Source organism: Bombina bombina, chromosome 7, assembly GCF_027579735.1.
Source record: "Bombina bombina isolate aBomBom1 chromosome 7, aBomBom1.pri, whole genome shotgun sequence".
NCBI lineage: Eukaryota > Metazoa > Chordata > Amphibia > Anura > Bombinatoridae > Bombina > Bombina bombina.
In genome coordinates this window covers 271,737,729-271,763,560 of record NC_069505.1, presented here as the reverse complement: position 1 = coordinate 271,763,560, position 25,832 = coordinate 271,737,729, and the positions used below count along the sequence as shown (strand labels likewise).

The window sequence follows — 25,832 nt, the reverse complement described above, 5'->3', positions numbered from 1 at the left end:
ATTATCTATCTTTTTAAACAATAAACATTCTGGTTTTGATTGTCCCTTTAAAGGGAGATATCAAATAGATATAAAAGTGGAATTTGAAATACACAGCAGTGAATTAGAAATTCTAAAACCTTTGCAGTCACCCATCCTCCCCAGCACTTAGCTTACCCCAACCAACAACACCCAACACATCCTGGCTAGGGCACTACATGGCAGGAAATAGTGCTACCATCTTGTAAATGTATAACATTCTTGCAAAACTGCTGCAATATAGTGTTCCAGACGTGCACACTCCTGAGCCTTCCTCCCTGCTTTTCAACAAAAGATACCAAGAGAACAAAGAAAAATTGGCAATATAATTAAATTAAAAAGTTGTTTTGTATTCTCAATGTAAGTCATGAAAGAAAATAGATGGATTTTATGGGGCCGATTTAACAATCTCCGTATCGGCCCCAATGCCGATGTTTCCGCGTGAGCCTTCAGGCTCGCCGGAAACAGGAGTTAAGAAGCAGTGGTCTTAAGACCATTGCTCCTTAACTCGTCCGTCTGCTCTGAGGGGGCAAACATCAATCCGCCAGATCTTATACGATCGGGTTGTTTGACACCCCCTGCTAGCAGTCAATTGGCTGCGAATCTGCAGGGGGTGGCATTGCACAAGAAGTTCATGTCCGCTTGCACTTTAATAAATTGGCCCCTATGTCCCTTTAAAGATAACTGACTATTACCCATCTCTATTATTCTTAAACCTGCTGTAAACAACTCAGCACCATAAGAACCCCATGCCCTATGTGCTTATTTTTTGCCACTTCAGGGAAAACTCATGCTCTTTAAAATCCCAGGCTGTGAAATCCATAAAACGGGAGGTAATAGCATTCACACTACCAACCTACTGTGACAAAAACAGCAACTATCCAGGCAGGAGGGATGGGTTCTTGCCAAATAACACTAAACTGACTGAACTCACTTGTGCTACATTCGTTCCCAAAATCTCCAGCTCAACAAAAGGTTCAAAGCCGTCCATTTGTCTTTCCATTCTGGGAACATACTTTGTTGCAATATGCTTTCCCAAAAAAAGTGGAATATACATTACTTTAGCAATGAGTCTTGTGCATGATAACAGCACCTAGCAGATATGCTTCAAATGAAATTTAGAATGCGGTGATGTGGTTTTAAAACTCTGTTTCTATCTAGTATAAAGATATCCCAATGAGTTATGATTTCTGCAAGCAGCTGCCTGCTTTACCATACAGCAAATCCAGCCTGGGATCATGTAAATCAGTTTAGTTAAATACATAGGTAAAGTACTCTGCTAGGGATGCATGCATAGCTGCTCACAAACAGGAAAATGTGTGATTGTTAACAATATGCCACTGCCCCTTCTGTTTTACTTTGCAAATATTATGCTTCTGACTCCTAAACAGAACTTTACTTATGTGTTTAAGCCCTTTGCTCTAATAAATTAGAACATTGAATTTTACATCAGGATTACCCTTTAAGTGAAATCAAGGGAGTGACTTGAAAGGGATATTAAACACCTTGGGACCTATTTATTATGCCCCGAATGCTGCTATATGCAGCAATTTCGGTGCGAGCCTTCAGGTCTTAAGACTGCTGCCCTTAACTCGTCCGCCACCTCTGAGGTGGTGGACAGAAATCTGCCTGATTGCAATGATAAATGCCGACTGCCTACGCTGTTTGATGGACACGATCGCTACAGCGGATCATGGCCGCCCACACATTAGTAAATCGGCCCCCATATGATTATAACGTAACGTAACATGATTAATGATATGTAGTAAAACTTTCATTATTTATTTTGTCCCATTCCTGTAATTCAGTTGAAAATTGTGGGCTTTCCAATTACTGATAAAAGTGAAGTGCAGACTTAACCCTGCTATATTCCACACAGTCATTGTTTGCACATTCTAGTGACTCATTTATAGCAGTACTCGTCAGAGTAGAAAACCTAGGTTACAACAAGCAGCACCCATTGCTTTATAGTCTCTAAAACCTCACGCTTATTTTATTCAATATTTAAACAATATTTTAATTAATTCTGTGTAGCATTTATATAGTATTTACTGTATCTTTGAAACAAAAATTATCTGTAAAAAAACCACAGTAAACAGAATTTAAAAAATTAAAAGACCACAAATTATATATAGGCCAGAATATTTTTTACATTACACAGCCCACTTCTTTATTTAAAAATTGTTCTTAAATTTAAAGGGACATTCAGGTCTAAATTTAAATGCACATAGATAAATTACATATTTGATTAGAAGCATATTTGCAATACACATTTATTGGCAAAACTGCTTTTAGTAAACACTATCACTGTTTTAGTGTTAACATTTTTCCCTGCACGTGCATGTGAAACATTGTTGGATATTCTCAGTGCGCCAAAATTTTAAATACTGCAGCAGCTCAGAGCACCAATAGGACTTTTATCATGTCAGCAATTAACAAATTGAGTCATTACCAGATGATACAAGCACCATAGGCTCTCTGAGGAAGAGCTTTGTTTAAAATGCTGGTGCACGGTGCATACTTAAATACACTTTTAAAACAGCTATAGCTTTTACAAGAAGCATTTTTGCTTATACATGTATATTACCAAAATGCTTCTAATCAGAACTGAAATCCACCCATGTGCATTCTAATTTAGGCTGGAATGTCCCTTTAAAGGGGCAGTAAACCTAAAAACTAATGTTATATATTTCTGCACATAGTGCAGTATTTTATGATAAAATCTAGTTTTTCAGACCAACGCTTCTTGCTCTGTTGAGCGGATCTGTTTTATTTCTTAAGCGCATCTGGGCAGCTGTCTACACACAGCCGGCCCGACCGTGCCTTTAAACTCAATGTAGCTCGCTTCCGCTACCAGACGAGAGCGGGAGCAAGCTACATTGAGTTTAAAGGCGTGATTGGGCCTGCTGTGAGTACACAGCTGCCCAGATGCGCTTAAGAAAAAAAACAGACCCGCCCAGCAGAGCAAGGAGCGGCGGTCTGAAAAACTAAACTTTATCATAAAATATGGCTGCAATACTTTAATGTATAATGTGTGCTCTAATATAATGTTATATAATTCTGCACTATGTGCAGAATTATATAACATTATTTTTTAGGTTTACTGCCCCTTTAACAGTTAGTTACAAAAAACGTAAAAGCTACAATACCTTATGTTTTGTTCACCTGTTTGCTTAACGAAAGGTCAACAAAGTTCAAGTATATTATTTTACTGATACAGAAACAAGTCTTTTATCTGAATGTTCTGCCAGACAAGGAGCTATTCAGGTTTGTTATGTGGGCTCGAGAAGCAATCCTTGTGGACAAAAACTACTAGAATGATCAACTTTGCAGCAATGATCAACTGATCACATTCGGCTAGATTACGAGTTGTGCGTTAGGGTAAAAAAGCAGCGTTAAGAGGTCCTAATGCTGCTTTTTTATGCCCGCTGGTATGACGAGTCTTGCAGGTTTAGGTGTACCACACACTTGTTTGGCCTTACCGTAAAATGACTTACGTAAACTTCGTAAAGTCTTTTTTCTATGGGACTTCCATAGTGCTGATATTACGAGTCTATCCTGGGAGGCCAAAAAGTGAGCGGTACACCCTACCCTGTCAAGATCCCTAACGCATTTAAAAGTCAGTAGTTATGAGTTTTACACTACAACACCATAGCAAAAAAATCATAACTAAAGTGCTAAAAAGTACACTAACAACCATAAACTACCTATTAACCCCTAAACCGAGGCCCTCCCGCATCGCAAACACTATAATACAAATTTTAACCCCTAATCTGCCGCTCCGGACACCGCCGCCACCTACATTATATTTATGAACCCCTAATCTGCTGCCCCCAACATCGCTGACACCTACATTATATCTATTAACCCCTAATCTGCCTTCCCCAATGTATTAAAGTTATTAACCCCTAAACCTAAGTCTAACTTTAAACCTAACACCCACTAACAAATATAATTTAAATAAATCTAAATAAATATTCATATCATTAACTAAATTATTCCTATTTAAAACTAAATACTTAACTATAAAATAAACCCTAAGCTAGCTACAATATAACTAATAGTTACATTGTAGCTAGCTTAGGGTTTATTTTTATTTTACAGGCAAGTTTGTATTTATTTTAACTAGGTAGAATAGTTATTAAATAGTTATTAAATATTTAATAACTACCTAGCTAAAATAAATACAAAAGTACCTGTAAAATTAAACCTAACCTAAGTTACAATAACACCTAACACTACAATATAATTAAATACATTTACTAAATTAAATACAATTAAATAAATTACATACAATTAACTTAATTAAATTAAATTAGATAAAGAACAACCCCCCCCCCACTAAATTACAGAAAATAATAAACAAATTACAGATATTTAAACTAATTACACCTAATCTAATAGCCCTATTAAAATAAAAAAGCCCCCCCAAAATAAAAAATAAAACCCTAGCCTAAACTAAACTACCAATAGCCCTTAAAAGGGCCTTTTGCGGGGCATTGCCCCAAAGTAATCAGCTCTTTTACCTGTAAAAAAAAAAAATACAAACAACCCCCCAACAGTAAAACCCATCACCCACACAACCAACCCTCCAAATAAAATACTATCTAAAAAAACCTAAGCTCCCCATTGCCCTGAAAAGGGCATTTGGATGGGCATTGTCCTTAAAAGGGCAGTTAGCTCTTTTGCCACCCAAAGTCCCTAAACTAAAAATAAAACCCACCAAATACACCCTTTAAAAAACCTAACACTCACACGAGCCCCACAAGCGCAATGTTCACCAATGGAGATGGAGGTCGCTCATTCCCTGGCCCGGAGACCTGGGGGGACCTGAAAAAATATTTTTGATGAAGAATCTGATAGGATTAGGAAAGACAGATTGTCACGGACTTATAAATAAAGTTGATCGACTTTGATGTCTAAGGTAACAATGTCTATAAGTGGTACAAGTTAATTGTGGAGCACTAAATTGGTTAGTAGTTTAGAATGTTTTAATTTATTACAGAACAGTGTAATTAGGCATAGGTCTAGGAATGTATTATGTACAATGATTGTCTGATACACCTTGTAAAATGTAAAACATAATAAATAAAAAAAAAAAAAAAAAGAAACCTAACACTAACCCCCTGAAGATCGACTTACCGGGACACGTCTTCATCCAAGCCGGGCCGAAGTCCTCAACGAAGCCGGGAGAAATCTTCATCCAAGCCGGGCGAAGTGGTCCTCCAGACGGGCAGAAGTCTTCATCCAGACGGCATCTTCTATCTTCATCCATCCGGCGCGGAGCGGGTCCATCTTCAAGACATCCGACCCAGAGCATCCTCTTCTGCCGACGGACCAACGACGAATGAAGGTACCTTTAAGTGACGTCATTCAAGATGGCGTCCCTTAGAGTCCGATTGGCTGATAAAATTCTATCAGCCGATCGGAATTAAGGTAGAAAAAATCCTATTGGCTGATGCAATAGAATGCGAACAATAGAACAGCCAATAGAATGTGAGCTCAATCCTACTGGCTGATTGCATCAGCCAATAGGATTTTTTTCTACCTTAATTCCGATTGGTTGATAGAATTCTATCAGCCAATCGGAATCTAAGGGACGCCATCTTGGATGACGTCACTTAAAGGTACCTTCATTCATCGTTAGTCCGTCGGCAGAAGAGGATGCTCCGCGTCGGATGTCTTGAAGATGGACCCGCTCCACGCCAGATGGATGAAGATAGAAGATGCCGTCTGGATGAAGACTTCTGTCCGTCTGGAGGACCACTTCACACGGCTTGGATGAAGACTTCTCCCGGCTTTGTTGAGGACTTTGGCCCGGCTTGGATGAAGACGTCTCCAGGTAAGTCGATCTTCAGGGGGTTAGTGTTAGGTTTTTTTAAGGGTGTATTGTGGGGGGTTTATTTTTAGGTTAGGGACTTTGGGTGGCAAAAGAGCTAACTGCCCTTTTAGGGGCAATGCCCATCCAAATGCCCTTTTCAGGGCAATGGGGAGCTTATTTTTTTTTAGATAGTATTTTATTTGGGGGGTTGGTTGTGTGGGTGGTGGGTTTTACTGTTGGGGGGTTGTTTGTATTTTGTTTTTACAGGTAAAAGATGAAGACTTCTGTCCGTCTGGAGGACCACTTCGCCCGGCTTGGATGAAGACTTCTCCCGGGCCGAAGTCCTCAACAAAGCCGGGAGAAGTCTTCATCCAAGCCGGGCGAAGTGGTCCTCCAGACGGACAGAAGTCTTCATCCAGATGGCATCTTCTATCTTCATCCATCCGGCGTGGAGCGGGTCCATCTTCAAGACATCCGACGCGGAGCATCCTCTTCTGCCGACGGACTAACGATCAATGAAGGTACTTTTAAGTACCTGTAAAATAAAACCTAACCTAAGCTACAATAACACCTAACACTACACTATAATTAAATAAATTAACTAAATTAAATACAATTAGCTAAATTATATTAAATTAGCTAAAGTACAAAACCCCCCACTAAATTACAGAAAATAATAAACAAATTACAAGATATTTAAACTAATTACACCTAATCTAATAGCCCCCCAAAATAAAAAAAAAACTAAACTACCAATAGCCCGTATGAGGGCCTTTTGCGGGGCATTGCCCCAAAGTAATCAGCTCTTTTACCTGTAAAAACAAAATACAAACACACCCCCAACAGTAAAAGCCACCACCCACACAACCAACCCCCCAAATAATATACTATCTAAAAAAACCTAAGCTCCCCTGATAAATTTATTTCTCTTGTAGTGTATCCAGTCCACGGATCATCCATTACTTGTGGGATATTCTTCTTCCCAACAGGAAGTTGCAAGAGGATCACCCACAGCAGAGCTGCTATATAGCTCCTCCCCTCACTGCCATATCCAGTCATTCGACCGAAACAAGACGAGAAAGGAGAAACCATAGGGTGCAGTGGTGACTGTAGTTTAATTAAAATTTAGACCTGCCTTAAAAGGACAGGGCGGGCCGTGGACTGGATACACTACAAGAGAAATAAATTTATCAGGTAAGCATAAATTATGTTTTCTCTTATTAAGTGTATCCAGTCCACGGATCATCCATTACTTGTGGGATACCAATACCAAAGCTAAAGTACACGGATGATGGGAGGGACAAGGCAGGAACTTAAACGGAAGGAACCACTGCCTGTAGAACCTTTCTCCCAAAAACAGCCTCCGAAGAAGCAAAAGTGTCAAATTTGTAAAATTTTGAAAAGGTGTGAAGCGAAGACCAAGTCGCAGCCTTGCAAATCTGTTCAACAGAGGCCTCATTTTTAAAGGCCCAGGTGGAAGCCACAGCTCTAGTAGAATGAGCTGTAATCCTTTCAGGGGGCTGCTGTCCAGCAGTCTCATAGGTTAAGCGTATTATGCTCCGAAGCCAAAAGGAGAGAGAGGTTGTCGAAGCTTTTTGACCTCTCCTCTGTCCAGAGTAAACGACAAACAGGGCAGATGTTTGACGAAAATCTTTAGTAGCCTGTAAGTAAAACTTCAAGGCACGGACTACGTCCAGATTATGCAAAAGACGTTCCTTCTTTGAAGAAGGATTAGGACACAATGATGGAACAACAATCTCTTGATTGATATTCCTGTTAGAAACCACCTTAGGTAAAAACCCAGGTTTGGTATGCAGAACTACCTTGTCTGAATGAAAAATCAGATAAGGAGAATCACAATGTAAGGCAGATAACTCAGAGACTCTTCGAGCCGAGGAAATAGCCATCAAAAACAGAACTTTCCAAGATAAAAGTTTAATATCAATGGAATGAAGGGGTTCAAATGGAACTCCCTGAAGAACTTTAAGAACCAAATTTAAGCTCCACGGGGGAGCAACAGTTTTAAACACAGGCATAATCCTAACCAAAGCCTGACAAAATGCCTGGACGTCTGGAACTTCTGCCAGACGCTTGTGCAAAAGAATAGACAGAGTAGAGATTTGTCCTTTTAAAGAACTAGCTGATAAGCCTTTGTCCAAACCCTCTTGGAGAAAGGACAATATCCTAGGAATCCTAACCTTACTCCATGAGTAACTCTTGGATTCACACCAATAAAGATATTTACGCCATATCTTATGGTAGATTTTCCTGGCGACAGGCTTCCGAGCCTGTATTAAGGTATCAATGACTGACTCGGAGAAGCCATGCCTTGATAGAATCAAGCGTTCAATCTCCATGCAGTCAGTCTCAGAGAAATTAGATTTGGATGATTGAAAGGACCTTGTATTAGAAGGTCCTGCCTCAGAGGCAGAGTCCATGGTGGAAGAGATGACATGTCCACTAGGTCTGCATACCAGGTCCTGCGTGGCCACACAGGCGCTATCAGAATCACTGATGCTCTCTCCTGTTTGATTTTGGCAATCAGTCGAGGGAGCAGAGGAAACGGTGGAAACACATAGGCCAGGTTGAAGAACCAAGGAGCTGCTAGAGCATCTATCAGCGTTGCTCCCGGGTCCCTGGACCTGGATCCGTAACAAGGAAGCTTGGCGTTCTGGCGAGACGCCATGAGATCCAGTTCTGGTTTGCCCCAACGATGGACCAGTTGAGCAAACACCTCCGGATGGAGTTCCCACTCCCCCGGATGAAAAGTCTGACGACTTAGAAAATCCGCCTCCCAGTTCTCTACGCCTGGGATGTGGATCGCTGACAGGTGGCAAGAGTGAGACTCTGCCCAGCGAATTATCTTTGAGACTTCTAATATCGCTAGGGAACTCCTGGTTCCCCCTTGATGGTTGATGTAAGCCACAGTCGTGATGTTGTCCGACTGAAATCTGATGAACCTCAGTGTTGCTAACTGAGGCCAAGCTAGAAGAACATTGAATATTGCTCTTAACTCCAGAATATTTATTGGGAGGAGTTTCTCCTCCTGAGTCCACGATCCCTGAGCCTTCAGGGAGTTCCAGACTGCGCCCCAACCTAGAAGGCTGGCATCTGTTGTTACAATCGTCCAATCTGGCCTGCGAAAGGTCATACCCTTGGACAGATGGACCCGAGAAAGCCACCAGAGAAGAGAATCTCTGGTCTCTTGGTCCAGATTTAGTAGAGGGGACAAATCTGAGTAATCCCCATTCCACTGATTTAGCATGCATAATTGCAGCGGTCTGAGATGCAGGCGCGCAAATGGCACTATGTCCATTGCCGCTACCATTAAGCCGATTACTTCCATGCACTGAGCCACTGACGGGCGTGGAATGGAATGAAGGACACGGCAAGCATTTAGAAGTTTTGATAACCTGGACTCCGTCAGGTAAATTTTCATCTCTACAGAATCTATAAGAGTCCCTAGGAAGGAGACTCTTGTGAGTGGTGATAGAGAACTCTTTTCCACGTTCACTTTCCACCCATGCGACCTCAGAAATGCCAGAACTATCTCTGTATGAGACTTGGCAATTTGAAAGCTTGACGCCTGTATCAGGATGTCGTCTAGATACGGAGCCACCGCTATGCCTCGCGGTCTTAGAACCGCCAGAAGTGAGCCCAGAACCTTTGTAAAAATTCTCGGGGCAGTGGCCAACCCGAAGGGAAGAGCTACAAATTGGTAATGCCTGTCTAGAAAGGCAAACCTTAGGAACCGATGATGATCTTTGTGAATCGGTATGTGAAGGTAGGCATCCTTTAAGTCCACTGTGGTCATGTACTGACCCTCTTGGATCATGGGTAGGATGGTCCGAATAGTTTCCATTTTGAATGATGGAACTCTGAGGAATTTGTTTAAGATCTTTAGATCCAAGATTGGTCTGAAGGTTCCCTCTTTCTTGGGAACCACAAACAGATTTGAATAAAATCCCTGTCCTTGTTCCGTCCGCGGAACTGGATAGATCACTCCCATTACTAGGAGGTCTTGCACACAGCTTAGGAATGCCTCTTTCTTTATCTGGTTTGTTGATAACCTTGAAAGATGAAATCTCCCTTGTGGAGGAGAAGCTTTGAAGTCCAGAAGATATCCCTGAGATATGATCTCCAACGCCCAGGGATCCTGAACATCTCTTGCCCACGCCTGGGCGAAGAGAGAAAGTCTGCCCCCCACTAGATCCGTTTCCGGATAGGGGGCTGTTCCTTCATGCTGTCTTGGGGGCAGCAGCAGGCTTTCTGGCCTGCTTGCCCTTGTTCCAGGACTGGTTAGGTTTCCAGGCCTGTCTGGAATGAGCAACAGTTCCCTCTTGTTTTGAAGCGGAGGAAGTTGATGCTGCTCCTGCCTTGAAATTTCGAAAGGCACGAAAATTAGACTGTTTGGCCTTTGATTTGGCCCTGTCCTGAGGAAGGGTATGACCCTTGCCTCCAGTAATGTCAGCAATAATTTCCTTCAAGCCAGGCCCGAATAACGTCTGCCCCTTGAAAGGAATGTTGAGTAATTTAGACTTTGAAGTCACGTCAGCTGACCAGGATTTAAGCCATAGCGCCCTACGCGCCTGGATGGCGAATCCGGAATTCTTAGCCGTTAGTTTAGTCAAATGAACAATGGCATCAGAAACAAATGAGTTAGCTAGCTTAAGCGTTCTAAGCTTGTTAATAATTTCATTCAATGGAGCTGTCTGGATGGCCTCTTCCAGGGCCTCAAACCAGAATGCCGCCGCAGCAGTGACAGGCGCAATGCATGCAAGGGGCTGTAAAATAAAACCTTGTTGAATAAACATTTTCTTAAGGTAACCCTCCAATTTTTTATCCATTGGATCTGAAAAAGCACAACTTTCCTCAACCGGGATAGTGGTACGCTTTGCTAAAGTAGAAACTGCTCCCTCCACCTTAGGGACCGTCTGCCATAAGTCCCGTGTAGTGGCGTCTATTGGAAACATTTTTCTAAATATAGGAGGTGGGGAAAAGGGCACACCGGGTCTATCCCACTCCTTGCTAATAATTTCTGTAAGCCTTTTAGGTATAGGAAAAAACGTCAGTACACACCGGCACCGCATAGTATCTATCCAGCCTACACAATTTCTCTGAAATTGCAACTGTGTTACAGTCATTCAGAGCAGCTAATACCTCCCCAAGCAATACACGGAGGTTCTCAAGCTTAAATTTAAAATTAGAAATCTCTGAATCAGGTTTCCCCGAGTCAGAGATGTCACCCACAGACTGAAGCTCTCCGTCCTCATGTTCTGCATACTGTGACGCAGTATCAGACATGGCTCTAACAGCATTTGCACGCTCTGTATCTCTCCTAACCCCAGAGCTATCGCGCTTGCCTCTTAATTCAGGCAATCTAGATAATACCTCTGACAGGGTATTATTCATGATTGCAGCCATGTCCTGCAAGGTAATCGCTATGGGCGTCCCTGATGTAATTGGCGCCATATTAGCGTGCGTCCCCTGAGCGGGAGGCGAAGGGTCTGACACGTGGGGAGAGTTAGTCGGCATAACTTCCCCCTCGACAGAACCCTCTGGTGATAATTCTTTTATAGATAAAGACTGATCTTTACTGTTTAAGGTGAAATCAATACATTTAGTACACATTCTCCTATGGGGCTCCACCATGGCTTTCAAACATAATGAACAAGTAGGTTCCTCTGTGTCAGACATGTTTAAACAGACTAGCAATGAGACTAGCAAGCTTGGAAAACACTTTAAAACAAGTTTACAAGCAATATAAAAAACGTTACTGCGCCTTTAAGAAACACAAATTTTCCCAAATTTTGAAATAACAGTGAAAAAATGCAGTTACACTAACGAAATGTTTACAGTGTATGTAATAAGTCAGCAGAGCATTGCACCCACTTGCAAATGGATGATTAACCCCTTAATAGCAAAAACGGAATAACAAATTACAAAAACGTTTTTTAAAACAGTCACAACAACTGCCACAGCTCTACTGTGGCTTTTTACCTCCCTCAATACGACTTTTGAAGCCTTTTGAGCCCTTCAGAGAAGTCCTGGATCATGCAGGAAGAAGCTGGATGTCTGTGTCTGTAATTTTTGCTGTGCAAAAAAAACGCCAAAATAGGCCCCTCCCACTCATATTACAACAGTGGGAAGCCTCAGGGAACTGTTTCTAGGCAAAATTCAAGCCAGCCATGTGGAAAAAACTAGGCCCCAATAAGTTTTATCACCAAACATATGTAAAAAACGATTAAACATGCCAGCAAACGTTTTAAAATACACTTTTATAAGAGTATGTATCTCTATTAATAAGCCTGATACCAGTCGCTATCACTGCATTTAAGGCTTTACTTACATTACTTCGGTATCAGCAGCATTTTCTAGCAAATTCCATCCCTAGAAAAATATTTTAACTGCACATACCTTATTACAGGAAAACCTGCACGCTATTCCCCCTCTGAAGTTACCTCACTCCTCAGAATATGTGAGAACAGCAAAGGATCTTAGTTACTTCTGCTAAGATCATAGAAAACGCAGGCAGATTCTTCTTCTAAATACTGCCTGAGATAAACAGTACACTCCGGTACCATTTAAAAATAACAAACTTTTGATTGAAGAAATAAACTAAGTATAAAACACCACAGTCCTCTTACGACCTCCATCTTAGTTGAGAGTTCCAAGAGAATGACTGGATATGGCAGTGAGGGGAGGAGCTATATAGCAGCTCTGCTGTGGGTGATCCTCTTGCAACTTCCTGTTGGGAAGGAGAATATCCCACAAGTAATGGATGATCCGTGGACTGGATACACTTAACAAGAGAAAACTGCTCGTTAGCGCCGTACAGCCTCTAATGCAAAACTCGTAATCTAGGTGATAGATTTAAATCATTTGAAAAAACTTCAAACATCTAGTAGATTATCTAGTTAATCTCAAAACTTCTATTTGAAGGGTCAGTAAATGCCTTGAGATTGCTGTATAAATTGTTTACTTATGCATAATGAAGTAACTTTGCAGTCTATTTTAATTATTTATTTTACCCCCTTTTCATGTCATTTAGTTCTAAAATTGAGCAATTTCAAATTCTCAGAACTGAAATGCACCCTGCTTAGTTCTCAATGCTAATTCTGCTACATATCTGTCCCTAATTGGTGTTATCAGATAACAACTTGAAAAAGAAAACTCAAAATACACAAAACACTATCAGTATATATATTCACTTCCAAACTTGGACAAGTATTGTTTTTGACAATATTTATTTCTATTGTTTGTTTGTTAAAGTACTTTTCTCATTTTGGCGGGATCTGAAAAGAAGATGGTGACTATGGGTTTCTATGGATAAGACTTATAATTAGTGATGTCGCGAACCTAAAATTTTGTTTCGCGAACGGCGAACGCGAACTCCCGCAAATGTTCGCGAACCGGGTGAACCGCCATTGACTTCAATGGGCAGGCGAATTTTAAAACCCACAGGGACTCTTTCTGGCCACAATAGTGATGGAAAAGTTGTTTCAAGGGGACTAACACCTGGACTCTGGCATGCCGGAGGGGGATCCATGGCAAAACTCCCACGAAAAATTACATAGTTGATGCAGAGTCTGGTTTTAAGCCATAAAGGGCCTAAATCACCTAACATTCCTAAATTGTTTGGAATAACGTGGGTTATGAGTGGTGCCACTAACTTGGCAAGTGGGCCTGGCACACACGCTGGCAGGCAGGCAACTTCAATTAGATTACACTAACAGACTGATGTTTCACAGTCAAAAAAATGTTTTTTTTTAAATATTTACCCTACTGTTATAACAAATATGATTGGTGGCACTAGTTGGAAAGTGGGCCTGGCACACACGCTGGCAGGCAGGCAACTGCAATTCAATTGCACTAGCAGACTGATGATTCACAGTCAAAAAAGTTTTGATTTTAAATATTTTCAAAACTGTTATAACAAATATGATTGGTGGCAATAGTTGGCAGCAAGTGGGCCTGGCACACATGCTGGCAGGTATGAAACTTCAATTAGATTACACTAGCAGTCTGATCTTTCACAGTCAAAAAATATTTTTTTTTGTAATTTTTACACTACTGTTATAACAAATATCATTGGTGGCACTAGTTGGCAAGTGGGCCTGGCACACACGCTGGCAGGCAGGAAACTGCAATTCAATTGCACTAGCAGACTGATGATTCACAGTCAAAAAAGTTTTAATTTTAAATATTAACACTACTGTAATAACAAATATGATTGGTGGCACTAGTTGGCAAGTGGGCCTGGCACACACACTGGCAGGCAGGCAACTGCAATTCAATTGCACTAGCAGACTGATGATTCACAGTAAAAAAAGTTTTTATTTTAAATATTTACACTACTGTAATAACAAATATGATTGGTGGCACTAGTTTGAAAGTGGGCCTGGCACACACGCTGGCAGACAGGCAACTGCAATTAAATAACAATAGAAGACTGATGTAAAAATTACAGTAATGTTACAACAGATAGGAGTGATGGCACTCAGGATAGAAGTAGGCACAGTATGTGCTGGCAGCCTGACACACAGGCTGGCACTAGTGGCAGGCTGGCCTGGCAACTATAATTAAATAACACTAGAAGACTAATGTAAAATTAATATTTTTACAAAATTAAAATAATGTTACACCAGATAGGAGTGGTGGACTGGCACTGAGGATGGAAGTAGGCACAGTATATGATGGCAGCCTGACACACAGGCTGGCACTAATGGCAGCCAGGCTGGCCTGGCAACTAACATTAAATAACACTAGAAGAGGACTGATGTAAAAAAAAAATGTATTAAAATTTTACACTAATGTTACACCAGATATAAGTGGTGGAAAAAAGAGCTAGTAATCACACTATGTGATGTGGGCCTGACACACAGGCCTGATGGAAAATGAAATTAGATTACACTAGCAAAATGATTTAAAAAAATTTTAAATTTTTTTTTACAATAATGTTAAGCAGATATGAGTGGTGGCTGGCACAGCAATTAAGCACAGTATAATCTGTGTAAGCCTGACACACAGGCCTGATAGAAAATGAAATTAGATTACACCAGCAAAATGAATTAAAAGTTTTTTGGTTTAAATTTACACTAATGTTAAGCACATATGAGTGGTGGCTGGCACAGAGCAATTAACCACAGTATATGCTGTGTGAGCCTGAGACCCAGGCCTGATAGAAAATGAAATTAGATTACACTGGCAAAATGATTTCAAAGTTTTTTTAATTTTTTTTTACAATAATGTTAAGCAGATATGAGTGGTGGATGCTGGCACAGAGCAATTAACCACAGTATATGCTGTGTAAGCCTGATACACAGGCCTGATAGAAAATGAAATTAGATTACACTAGCAAAATGATTTAAAAGTTTTGTTGTTAAGCAGATATGAGTGGTGGCTGGCACAGAGCAATTAACCAAAAGACTGAAAAAAACTGAAGTTCTAGCCCTAAAAAGGGCTTTTTGGGGCGCTGTCCTTACAGCAGAGATCAGATGAGTCCTTCAGGACTGTACTGGACACTAAATACACTAGCCTAGCTATCTATTTCCCTATAATGTCAGCAGCAGCAACACTAAACCTCCTCTCACTAAGAAAGCAAGATCGTAATGAATCTAAAATGGCTGCTGCCCAGAAGCTGGGAGGGTCTGTGAGGGAGTGTCTGCTGCTGATTGGCTGAAATGTGTCATCAGGCTGTGAGATACAAGGTCAAAGTTTACTCAATGATAAAGAATAGGGGGCGAATCAAACATTGCATATGTTCGCCCGCAGCGGCAAACGCGAACAAGCTATGTTCGCCGGGAACTGTTCTCCGGGCGAACTGTTCGCGACATCACTACTTATAATATCTTCTTGTACTGGATTTAACATTACTGAAACTGCAAAGCGTGAACCCACATCCTTGCAACATTGTATCTGCCTGAGAAGCTTTTAAATGAGAATGTGTCTTCATGACGTGTTTCTGTGCATGCTAAGTCCAAACATGGTCACTACAGTGTGTGTCAAAGTGCTTGCGCCTACATTACTGATCTCACAGTCACGCACAATCGTTCCAGTTTGCTAGGCCAATAAGGTAGGTGCAAGTACTTTGAGTGACCATGTAATTATAGAAAAGTGGGGAAGAGTCCACCCATACTGACAACATGCAAGAAGCATTTAAATGATTTAAAGGGACAGTCTAGTCAAAAATAAACTTTCATGATTCAGATAGGGAATGCAATTTTAAACAACTTTCTAATTCACTTTTATTATCAAAGTTGCTTTGTTCCCTTGGTATTCTTTGTTGAAAGCTAAACCTAGGTAGGCTCATATGCTAATTTCTAAAACCTTGAAGGCCGCCCCTTATTTCAATGCATTTAGCAAATTTGCACAACTAGAGGGCATAAGTTCATATGTGCCATACAGATAACATTATGACCATGACCGTGAATTTACAAGTAAGAGGGCACTGATTGGCAAAATGCAAGTCTGTCAAAAGAACTGAAAAAAGGAGGCAGTCTGCAAAGGATTAGATACAAGGTAATCACAGAGGTAAAAAGTATATTAATATAACCGTGTTGGTTATACAAAACTAGGGAATGGGTAATTAACGGATTATTTATCTTTTTAAACAATAACAATTCTGGAGTAGACTGTCCCTTTAACAAACAAAACATAGGTGTAGTATATTAGGAAAATGGATGAAGACAACAGGAATAAGAAAGGCTCACTCACATGTGTAGGATGCACTAAATATAAGTGCAATGCAGGCGTGCTGCGTCCTCAGAGCTGTCCAGTAAGCTCCCCTCAGGCTACAGAAATCACTATGGCATCCAGCTCCCAGAAAGGGCATTAGCGCTGCGGAATCTGTTAGCGCTGCGGAATCTGTTTGCACTCTACAAATAACCGATAATAATAATAATAATATAGTAAAACAGCTGGATTCCCAAATTAGCATCTGTTCAGGGTGCTAAAACAATGTCTAGTAGCACATCAGCATATATCACAATATCCGCTTTGTCAGAGGCTTCCAAGACAATAAAGCGGATATTGTCTGTGAAACGCGTTAGGCTACACCCACCTTACATCATGGTGTAAGGACTTCGATCAGTGCTAACTGTCCCATTAACTGATCTGTTTAATCAGTCACTATTAACAGGAGCTGTCCCAGATGATTGGAGAATAGCAAATGTAATACCTCTTCATAAAAAGGGCAGTAGGGAAGAATCTGGTAACTTCAGGACAGTTAGTTTAACTTCAGTAGTAGGGACATTAATGGAAAGCCACTTAAAAGAAAGAATTATGACTTACATAAAGACAAACAATTTAGAGGACCAAAATCAGCATAATATTACTTCAGGGAGATCATGTCAGACTAATCTAATTGACTTCTTTGATTATGTAATACAAGTATTAGACAAGGGTGATGCAGCATATCTAGATTTCACACAATAAACTAATTCACAAACTGTATCTCCTTGGTCTAGACTCAAAAATTGTGAACGGGTGGAATACTGGCTTAAAGGGACATTATACACTCATTTTTTCTTTGCATAAATGTTTTGTAGATGATCTATTTATATAGCCCATACAGTTTTTTTTTAAAAAAATGTATAGTTTTGCTTATTTTTAAAAAACATTTCTCTGATTTTCAGACTCCTAACCAAGCCCCAAAGTTTTATGAGAATACTGTCAGCTACCTACTCCAGCTTGCTCCTGCTTGTGAAAATGGTATTTTCATATGCAAAAGAAGGGGGAGGGCGGAGTGTCTTATTTCCCACTTGCAGTGGGCTTTCCAGCTACCTTTTCAACAGAGCTAAACTGAGAGCTTCTAAGTAAGTTTTTAAACCGTTTTATACTGGATTTTTATATTAGTATCTGTGCATCTTATTCTTTATAGTAGTGTCTATTACATGCAGTTATATGAAAATGAGAGTATACTATCCTTTTAAGGACAGAAAACAAAGTGTCTTAGTAAATGGAGTTCATTCAGCAGAGGGGGCTGTTACTAGTGGTGTTCCTCAGGGGTCAGTTCTGGGGCCTGCTTTGTTTAACATATTTATCTGTGATATCAGCAAATGACTACAGGGGAAAGTATGTCTGTTTGCAGATGATAGAAACATTTGAGTGGATGTTCCAGGGGGGTAGACAAAATGAGAAGTGATATACAACAATTGGAGGATTAGACAAACGACTGGGATCTAAAGTTTAACACAGTGTAAAATAATGCATTTAGGGAAGAAAAATCCAAATGTTAATTACAGACTCAATAACACTTTACTGACTGTTACAGATGAGGAACAGGACTTGGGAATTTTTATTTCAGATGATTTAAAACTTAGTAAACAATGTAGTAATGCAGCAAGTAAGGCTAGCAGAATGCTTGGATGTATTGGTAGAGGTATTTGCAGCAGAAATAGTAAGGTTCTTATGCCACTTTATAGATCATTAGTTAGGCCTCATCTTGAGTATTGTGTGCAGTTCTGGAGGCCATATCTTCAGAAGGATATTAACAAACTTGAATCTGTGCAAAGGAGGGCTACCAAAATGGTACATGGTCTAAAAAATAAAACTTACCAGGATAGGCTCAATGACCTAAATATGTATAGCTTAGAGGAGAGAAGGAACAGAGGTGATATGATAGCAACTTTCAAGTACGTTAAAGGGCTTAGTAAAACTGAGGCTGTGGGTATTTTACATAAAATGGAAAATTCAAGAACAAGGGGTCATGATCTCAAGCTGAAGGGTAGTAGATTCAGGAGTGGTTGATTTATGGAATATACTTCCTCAAGAGGTAGTAATGACAAACAATGTGGGGGACTTTAAAATTGCCTGGGACGAGTATAAGGCTATCCTATGAACTAGATAAGTTTATACTGTTAGGTAATATCAGGCAGACTTGCTGGGCCTATCGCTCTTATCTGCCGTCAATATCTATGTTTCTATGATACGCCGAAGCAACAAACTGCGCTTTCTTTGAGCAGCTGGTGCATATACCAAAGAGTAACTGAGACATATATTGTCCCTGGAGGGTCTAGGGTGCCTCTATTAGCCCTGGTACCCAATTGCTGCGTTCACTCCGGAGCTACTTTTGAGCGGATTGATATGAACGTTGTTTTAAACTGTATGAAGCAGCATTGCCTGTGTAACAGCTACAGTCGGACATCTTTAACTATTTTAAACAGTGTTTTCCTTACCTCATTTGATTGAGGTTTTATTTGTGAGTTTGTGAGTACCCATCTGTATGGGAAGTTTTATTTGTGTATACTTTTCCAACTTTATTAAATATACAGCACCATGAACACACATTTATTATGCAATGAAAATTGCACTTATGTCAGTAGGGGAAGAAAATATATACTTTTATAGGTGTCAGAGCATTCATTGGGGTCAGTGGACAGGTATCATACACATACCTGTGGTGTCCAGGTCGGATCCCATCTGCTCTTTGCCCCACACTCTCCCACTGAACTGCCACTACGCGTGCACAGAGCACAATCGGGCATGCACAATAGCACTGTGAAAGGCCTGGCCGGTATTCCTTATGTATGAAGTGGAATGCCTGTCAGAGTGTGGAGCGGGGGAATGTTGGGTTGCAGCCCACCAGTGGGGTTGTCACAGCTCGGTACAGGTAACAGGGCTGTGGTCCGGCTGTTGAGAAACCAGGCCATAGACTGTAGATTTTGGGAGCTCTTTATAATGCTTTTCATGCTGTGAATAGATTAATAATGAAGTTTTGTTTTTTAAAGGGACATGGCAAAAATAGTATCGCTATTGTGCGTTAACATCGCTCAAGTGCAATCAATACCAGGTCTATTTTTGTGCTCATATTACAACAAGTACAACATTATTTCCTATTTCTTAAATGATAGTCTAGTGCACGCTAACATCTGCATGATAGATAGTGCTGGTGCGTTAAATCCCTCATATAATAGACTTCTAAGGGGTCATACAATAACATTTATGTTGGCTATCACTTGAGCTCAGGTAGTTGAGTTCTTCATTTAGTTCTTTAAAATACAATTTTAATAAAACTTAACCATAAACACTTTACACACACACACATATATATATATATATATATATATAGACACACATACACATATATATATATATATATATATATATATATACACACATACACACATTATGGAACTAAGTATATATACAGTGTATATATATATATATATATATATATATATATATTATATATATATATATAGCTATATATATATATATACTGTGTATATATATATATATATATATATATATATATATATACTGTATATATACTTAGTTCCATAATGTGTGTATGTGTATATATATATATATATACATATATATATATATATATATATATATATATATATATATATATATATATATATATAGGAAGCGCATGTGCCCATGTGCAAAACAAATCAGATATTGGCGTGCTGCCATTACAGACTGTCTGTATAACTACTTTACCTTTGGTTTGAATATATATATTGAAAATCAGGAATGTAAGCCTAGTAGCTGGCCCAATGTAGCCACCAATCGGCAAGCCCTACCCAGAGTGCTGTACCAAAAATGGGCCACCTCATAAGATTAGATTCCTGCTTTCAAGATACCAAGAGAACAAAGAAAATTTGATAGTAGGAGTAAATTAGAAAGTTGCTTAAAATTGCTGATCTATGTGAATGAATCATGAAAGAATAAAAATATGGGTTTCATATCCCTTTAATGAAATAAAATAAATAAAAGATTACTTTTAAAATATTAAAAGTTTTCCAAACATTGTTGATCAAACAAGCACATATAAATGGCATTCAAATTATTTAACACATTGCAACCCCACTCTATCCAACTGCAAAACAGACACATAAATTCTATTAATCCTTTTTGGATTTCATTGAACAGAATCTTATTGGTAGTACAGAGTACTTTTGTGAGAAAATTGAGATTACATATAGTGTGAGTTTTCAGTCTTGGCTGTGTTTGACCCTTAAATATTGTGATCACTTTATTAACAAAAACAAAAATGTCCATTTCCATTTTTCCAGTATTGGAAAAAAATAAATCGAACCCATAGCCAGAGTCGCACTCTACGAACACCCACATTCTGCTCCAGATAAGAATTGACCAATGACTGGAGTATACACATGTATGCCTGCTTTTTATTGACTCACTAGTTGTATCCTCATAAGGGCTGGCAAAGGAATACATAGTATTTTTGAAACTCTCTAGTGGGTAACAAAGCTTTACAGTTACAAACTGATTTTAAAAAGTTTCTATAGATGATCCAACACATTCAGTGTTTTTGCCGGGATTTAAATAATAAAACTACACATTCAGTGTTTTTGCCGGGATTTAAATAATAAAACTACACATTCAGTGTTTTTGCCGGGATTTAAATAATAAAACTACACATTCAGTGTTTTTGCCGGGATTTAAAAAATGCAGTGTTCGGGTATACACTTCATTCCCATGCTTTTAAAGCAAGACTTACAACTAGGATGTGTATATATTAAACTTTCACGATTAAGACAAAGCATGCAATTCTAACAGCGTTTTCTATTTCCTTCTATTATTACAATTGACAAAGGGACACAGTGTACTTAAATTTGTAATTGTTTGAAAAAATAGATAATCCCTTAATTACACATTCAACAGTTTTGCATAACCATCATGGTTTATTAATATACTTTTTACCTCTGTGGTTCAGTTCTTTTGACAGAATTGTATTTTAGCCAATCATTGCTGACTCATAATTAACACCACAGGAGTGAGCACAATGTTATCTGCATAAAAGTGGTGGCCTTCAAGGGCTAATACATTAGCAAATGAGCCTACCTAGGTTTAACTTTCAACAAAGATTACCAAGAGAACAAAGCAAATATGATGATAAAAGTAAATTGAAAATTTGATTAAAATGGCATGCCCTATCTGAGTCATGAAAGTTTAATTTTGACTTGACTGTCCCTTTAATTCTCTTGGTATCCTTTATTGAAAACTATACTTAGGTAGGTTCAGGGGCAGCAAATCACAACTGGGAGCTAGTTTTGCAAGGGTTAAATACATAGTTAAATTCAAGTAACATAACTGTGTATTAGGATATTTTCTTTCGCACCTTTACATCCCTTTAATGAAAACACAATACTATTACAATTGTGCAAGTGCTAAGTTATGAACAATGAAATCTGTAAAACTTCAACACAAAGCAGAAAGAACACAGCACCTGCAACTGTAAAGCATTAAAGTAATCAGACACGACTAGTGGACCTATTGAATTCACACATATTAGAGCTTTGAAAACAAAGATAAAATAGAATTACAGTAGAATACAAACTAACAAAAAAAGATACATTCAAACACATATTTCAAATTGCTTCCCTATTTATAGATATTGTTAAGAACATAATAAAATCACTGTTGGTATAAACTAACACATATGTTCCACAAACATTGTAATCATTTATTAACCTTACTTGAATGAAACTAAAATATTAGAAGGAATAAGGGTATTACGATTATTCCATCTAAAGTCAGAACCCGTAATGCTCTTTGGATATGTCCATAGGGAAAAATTAGTGTGTTTATAACTGGGTAACACAGAGGATTTACCAAGGATTGCTGTTCACTACAGTTTGTCTTATGAAGGGTAATGTTATTTCAGAAATTTAACACAATAACAGTAAAAAAAAACCCATCAATCAGGTGTAAGTTAAAGGTACAATACATTGAAAATGTTATGCACACTAAAATATATATATTTGCATAATTATAATAATAAGAATAAGAAACTGTACATTTAATTTTAATTGGTTGCTTTTACTGTCATTTGCCTCTGAAAATCACTATTTGTAATTGCCCCCAGACAGGCTTATAGCTTTAAATGTTTTTTACACATTTATTTTGCATATAGAGCATTAGGTTAATTTCTGATATACAATATGCACATGACATCAAAATCCCTTTAATGGTGAAAGGTATGCAAAGAGAATTAATCATTGTGAACTTTGATGGGTTAGATAAGTATTTACACTTAAAATGAAATAGATAGGAAAATATTGTATTTTAAATTAATATGTTCAAATATATTCTAATTGTTCTAATTGTGTCACTTCAATTTAGTCTGTGTTTGCCAGTATTACTTAAAGGGACATTCCAGTCAAAATTTAAATGCACATAAATGAATTACATTTTGAATAGAAACATATTTGCAATATACAAGTATTGGCAAAAACGCTTCTAGTAAGAGTTATCACTGTTAACATTTTTCTCTGCACGTGCACTTGAAGCATAGCTAGATATTCTCAGTGCACCAGCATTGTAAATACAACACCTGCTCACAATACCAGTAGGGCTTGTATCATGTCAGCAATTAACAAATTGAGTCATTACCAGATGGTACAAGGACCTTAGACTTTCTGTGCAAGTGCTGTGTTTAAAATGCTGGTGCACGGTGCATACTTAAATACACTTTTGAAACAGCTATAGCTTTTATTAGAAGCATTTTTGCTAATACATGTAAATTACAAAAATACTTCTAAACTGAAATGGATCCATGTGGATTCCAATTTTGGCTGGAATGTCACTTTAATACATCTAAAATCATAATAAATAAAAAGATACTTAATAAGATAACACAGTATAGTTGCCAAGTTCACTATATTGTCACTGACAGGATATGCTATTAAAGTTTAGCTTTTAACCATTTAATTATGGGCATGAAAAGGGGACATAAAAATGAGCTAATTTCAATATGCCACTCTATATACACAAGTACAGTTTTTGGAAGCCATGAAAATATGGAAAGATTATGGGAATCTGGTATTTCAATGCAGTTGTAATCCCATCTTCATATCCTGGGAGAAATATAGGGCATCTGACTTAGACACATGCTAGGGAATTACATTTAGCAGTTTCAGCAATTCTTGCAGAGAGACAGCCTGCTCCTTACCTGTGCGATTGTACAAGTTGTTCCTTCCCTCTGTGACCAGAATAGTCCTTGAGAGGTCCAATACTGAGGCTGTAGAAGGATACATTTGTTAAATCCTAGGTTCCAATAACATACAGGAAGGAAAATAAAAACAGGTGAGACAGAAGCTGCAGGGTATACAGTACAGTAGGGTAGCTGCCTATCTGCCTTGATCTCCAGTTCTTTAAGAGGTTTAATGATCCATCAAGCTCCTTTCTGAATGCATAATGACTGGAGGGACAGGCTGGCCCAGATCACGTTCTTCTATGTCATTAATCTGTAATCTAAAATGCACAGAAACAGTTAAGGAGTGAAATATTTGCTTAAATCTTTGCATCTGTGAGCAGTTCTGTGTGTGCACAGTTGTATGTGTGCTGCAGGGAGGTACTACCTAATTATGCCCTCTGCAGGCCACTTGGGGGCATTGCTTCTCTGTTTGTTTCCTTTTTTTATTTGAGGCATAATCTCATAAAGATATAGCTCAGTGATAGGAGTGTGATTTAGGCATGTTGCTGCCTTTGATGGTTGATGCTCAGGGAAATGTCACTTCCTCTAACATTTTTATTTACAGAAGTGGAAGAACAGAAAATGAACCAGGTTGTGTGTCAGGTTTTGTTTATTGATCAATAAATGGACAATCTGCCACAATCTAATCTAATATTATATTATAAATGATGATATGCACAAACATCACACTGTGCTGTCTGTATATATTAATAATAAACAACAATACAGCAGAGTTTTAGCTGCTGAATGGCAGGATATTATTTATCAACTTTTAAAGGTACAGTAGATTACAAACTAGGGATTTTATGACTTCAGTATTGTACAAAACTGTGCAGGAGCTCAGGGGTTAGTTTTTTCTGTTTTACCCATTGGTGTTTGTCTCTGTGTGTGTATGCAGTGCTTTTTTTGTAAAAGAAAAGGTTCTGGTATTCAAAAAAAGGTGCTGGTACTCATTGACTTTTGATTGATATTATGTGACTCTCTGTGTATTTATGCATGTATGTGGGTGTATGTGTGTATGTATGTGACTGTGTGTGTATCTATGCATGTATGTGTGTATGTATGTATGTGACTGTGTGTGTATTTATGCATGTGTGTATGTATGTATGTGACTCTGTATGTATTTATGCATGTATGTGTGTGTATGTATGTATGTATGTGACTCTGTGTGTATATATGCATGTATGTGTGTGTATGTGCGATATGTATGTGACTGTGTGTGTATTTATGCATGCATGTGCATGTGTATGTGTGTATGTATGTATGTGACTGTGTGTGACTATGCATGTATGTGTGTGTGTGTATGTGTGTATGTATGTATGTGACTGTGTGTGTTTATTTATGCATGTATGTGTGTATGTATGTGACTGTGTGTGTATTTCTGCATGTGTGTGTGTATGTATGTATGTATGTGACTGTGTGTGTATTTATGCATGTAACTATGTGTGTGTATGTATGTGACTGTGTGTGTATTTCTGCATGTGTGTGTGTATGTATGTATGTATGTGACTGTGTGTGTATTTATGCATGTATATGTGTGTGTGTGTGTGTTTGTGGAACCAGCAAATTACAGACCTTTGTTACTACAGCATGGGGGAGGGGTGGGGGGTAAACAGTGTCACTAAACAGTACCACTATATACAGTACGGGGGCTGGACCATGTCACAGACTACTGTGGTTACTTTATAAAGTACTGGGGCAGGTAGGGTCAGGCCAGCCATCTCACCGGCAGATTACAGACTGTGTCACTAACTCATTATATACAGTACTGGTGGGTTAAACAGTGTCACTATATACAGTAATAATAGGGGGTCAGACCATCTCACAGACTGTGGGCACAGGGTGCCTCCTTTTGCAGACGTAATCTGATGCACATTTTTTTTTTCTGTGTTAAAGGTTAAAAAATAATAATAAAAAGATATGTATCAAATTCACCTTTTTTTGAGGGGGGGGGAGCTTTTAGATTCTTGCACCTGTGCCCTCTGGTTTCTAGTTACGCCTCTGAGGCTGAGATTTGTATTTGGTAAACATTTTCAAGAGATT

At 38.8% G+C, this 25,832-nt stretch overlaps 1 protein-coding gene across 1 annotated transcript in view; it reads right to left on the bottom strand.

The window, feature by feature from the left end:
• The window catches only part of SUSD3 (sushi domain containing 3), a 234,593-nt gene extending 210,604 nt beyond the window's left edge, over positions 1–23,989 (bottom strand). Inside the window, exon 1 of the mRNA XM_053689362.1 lies at positions 23,766–23,989. Within this exon, the coding sequence (XP_053545337.1) occupies positions 23,766–23,850 (85 nt within the window). The 5' untranslated portion in view covers positions 23,851–23,989. The remainder of the gene's footprint in view (positions 1–23,765) is intronic.
• Between the last annotated feature and the right edge of the window lie 1,843 nt (positions 23,990–25,832).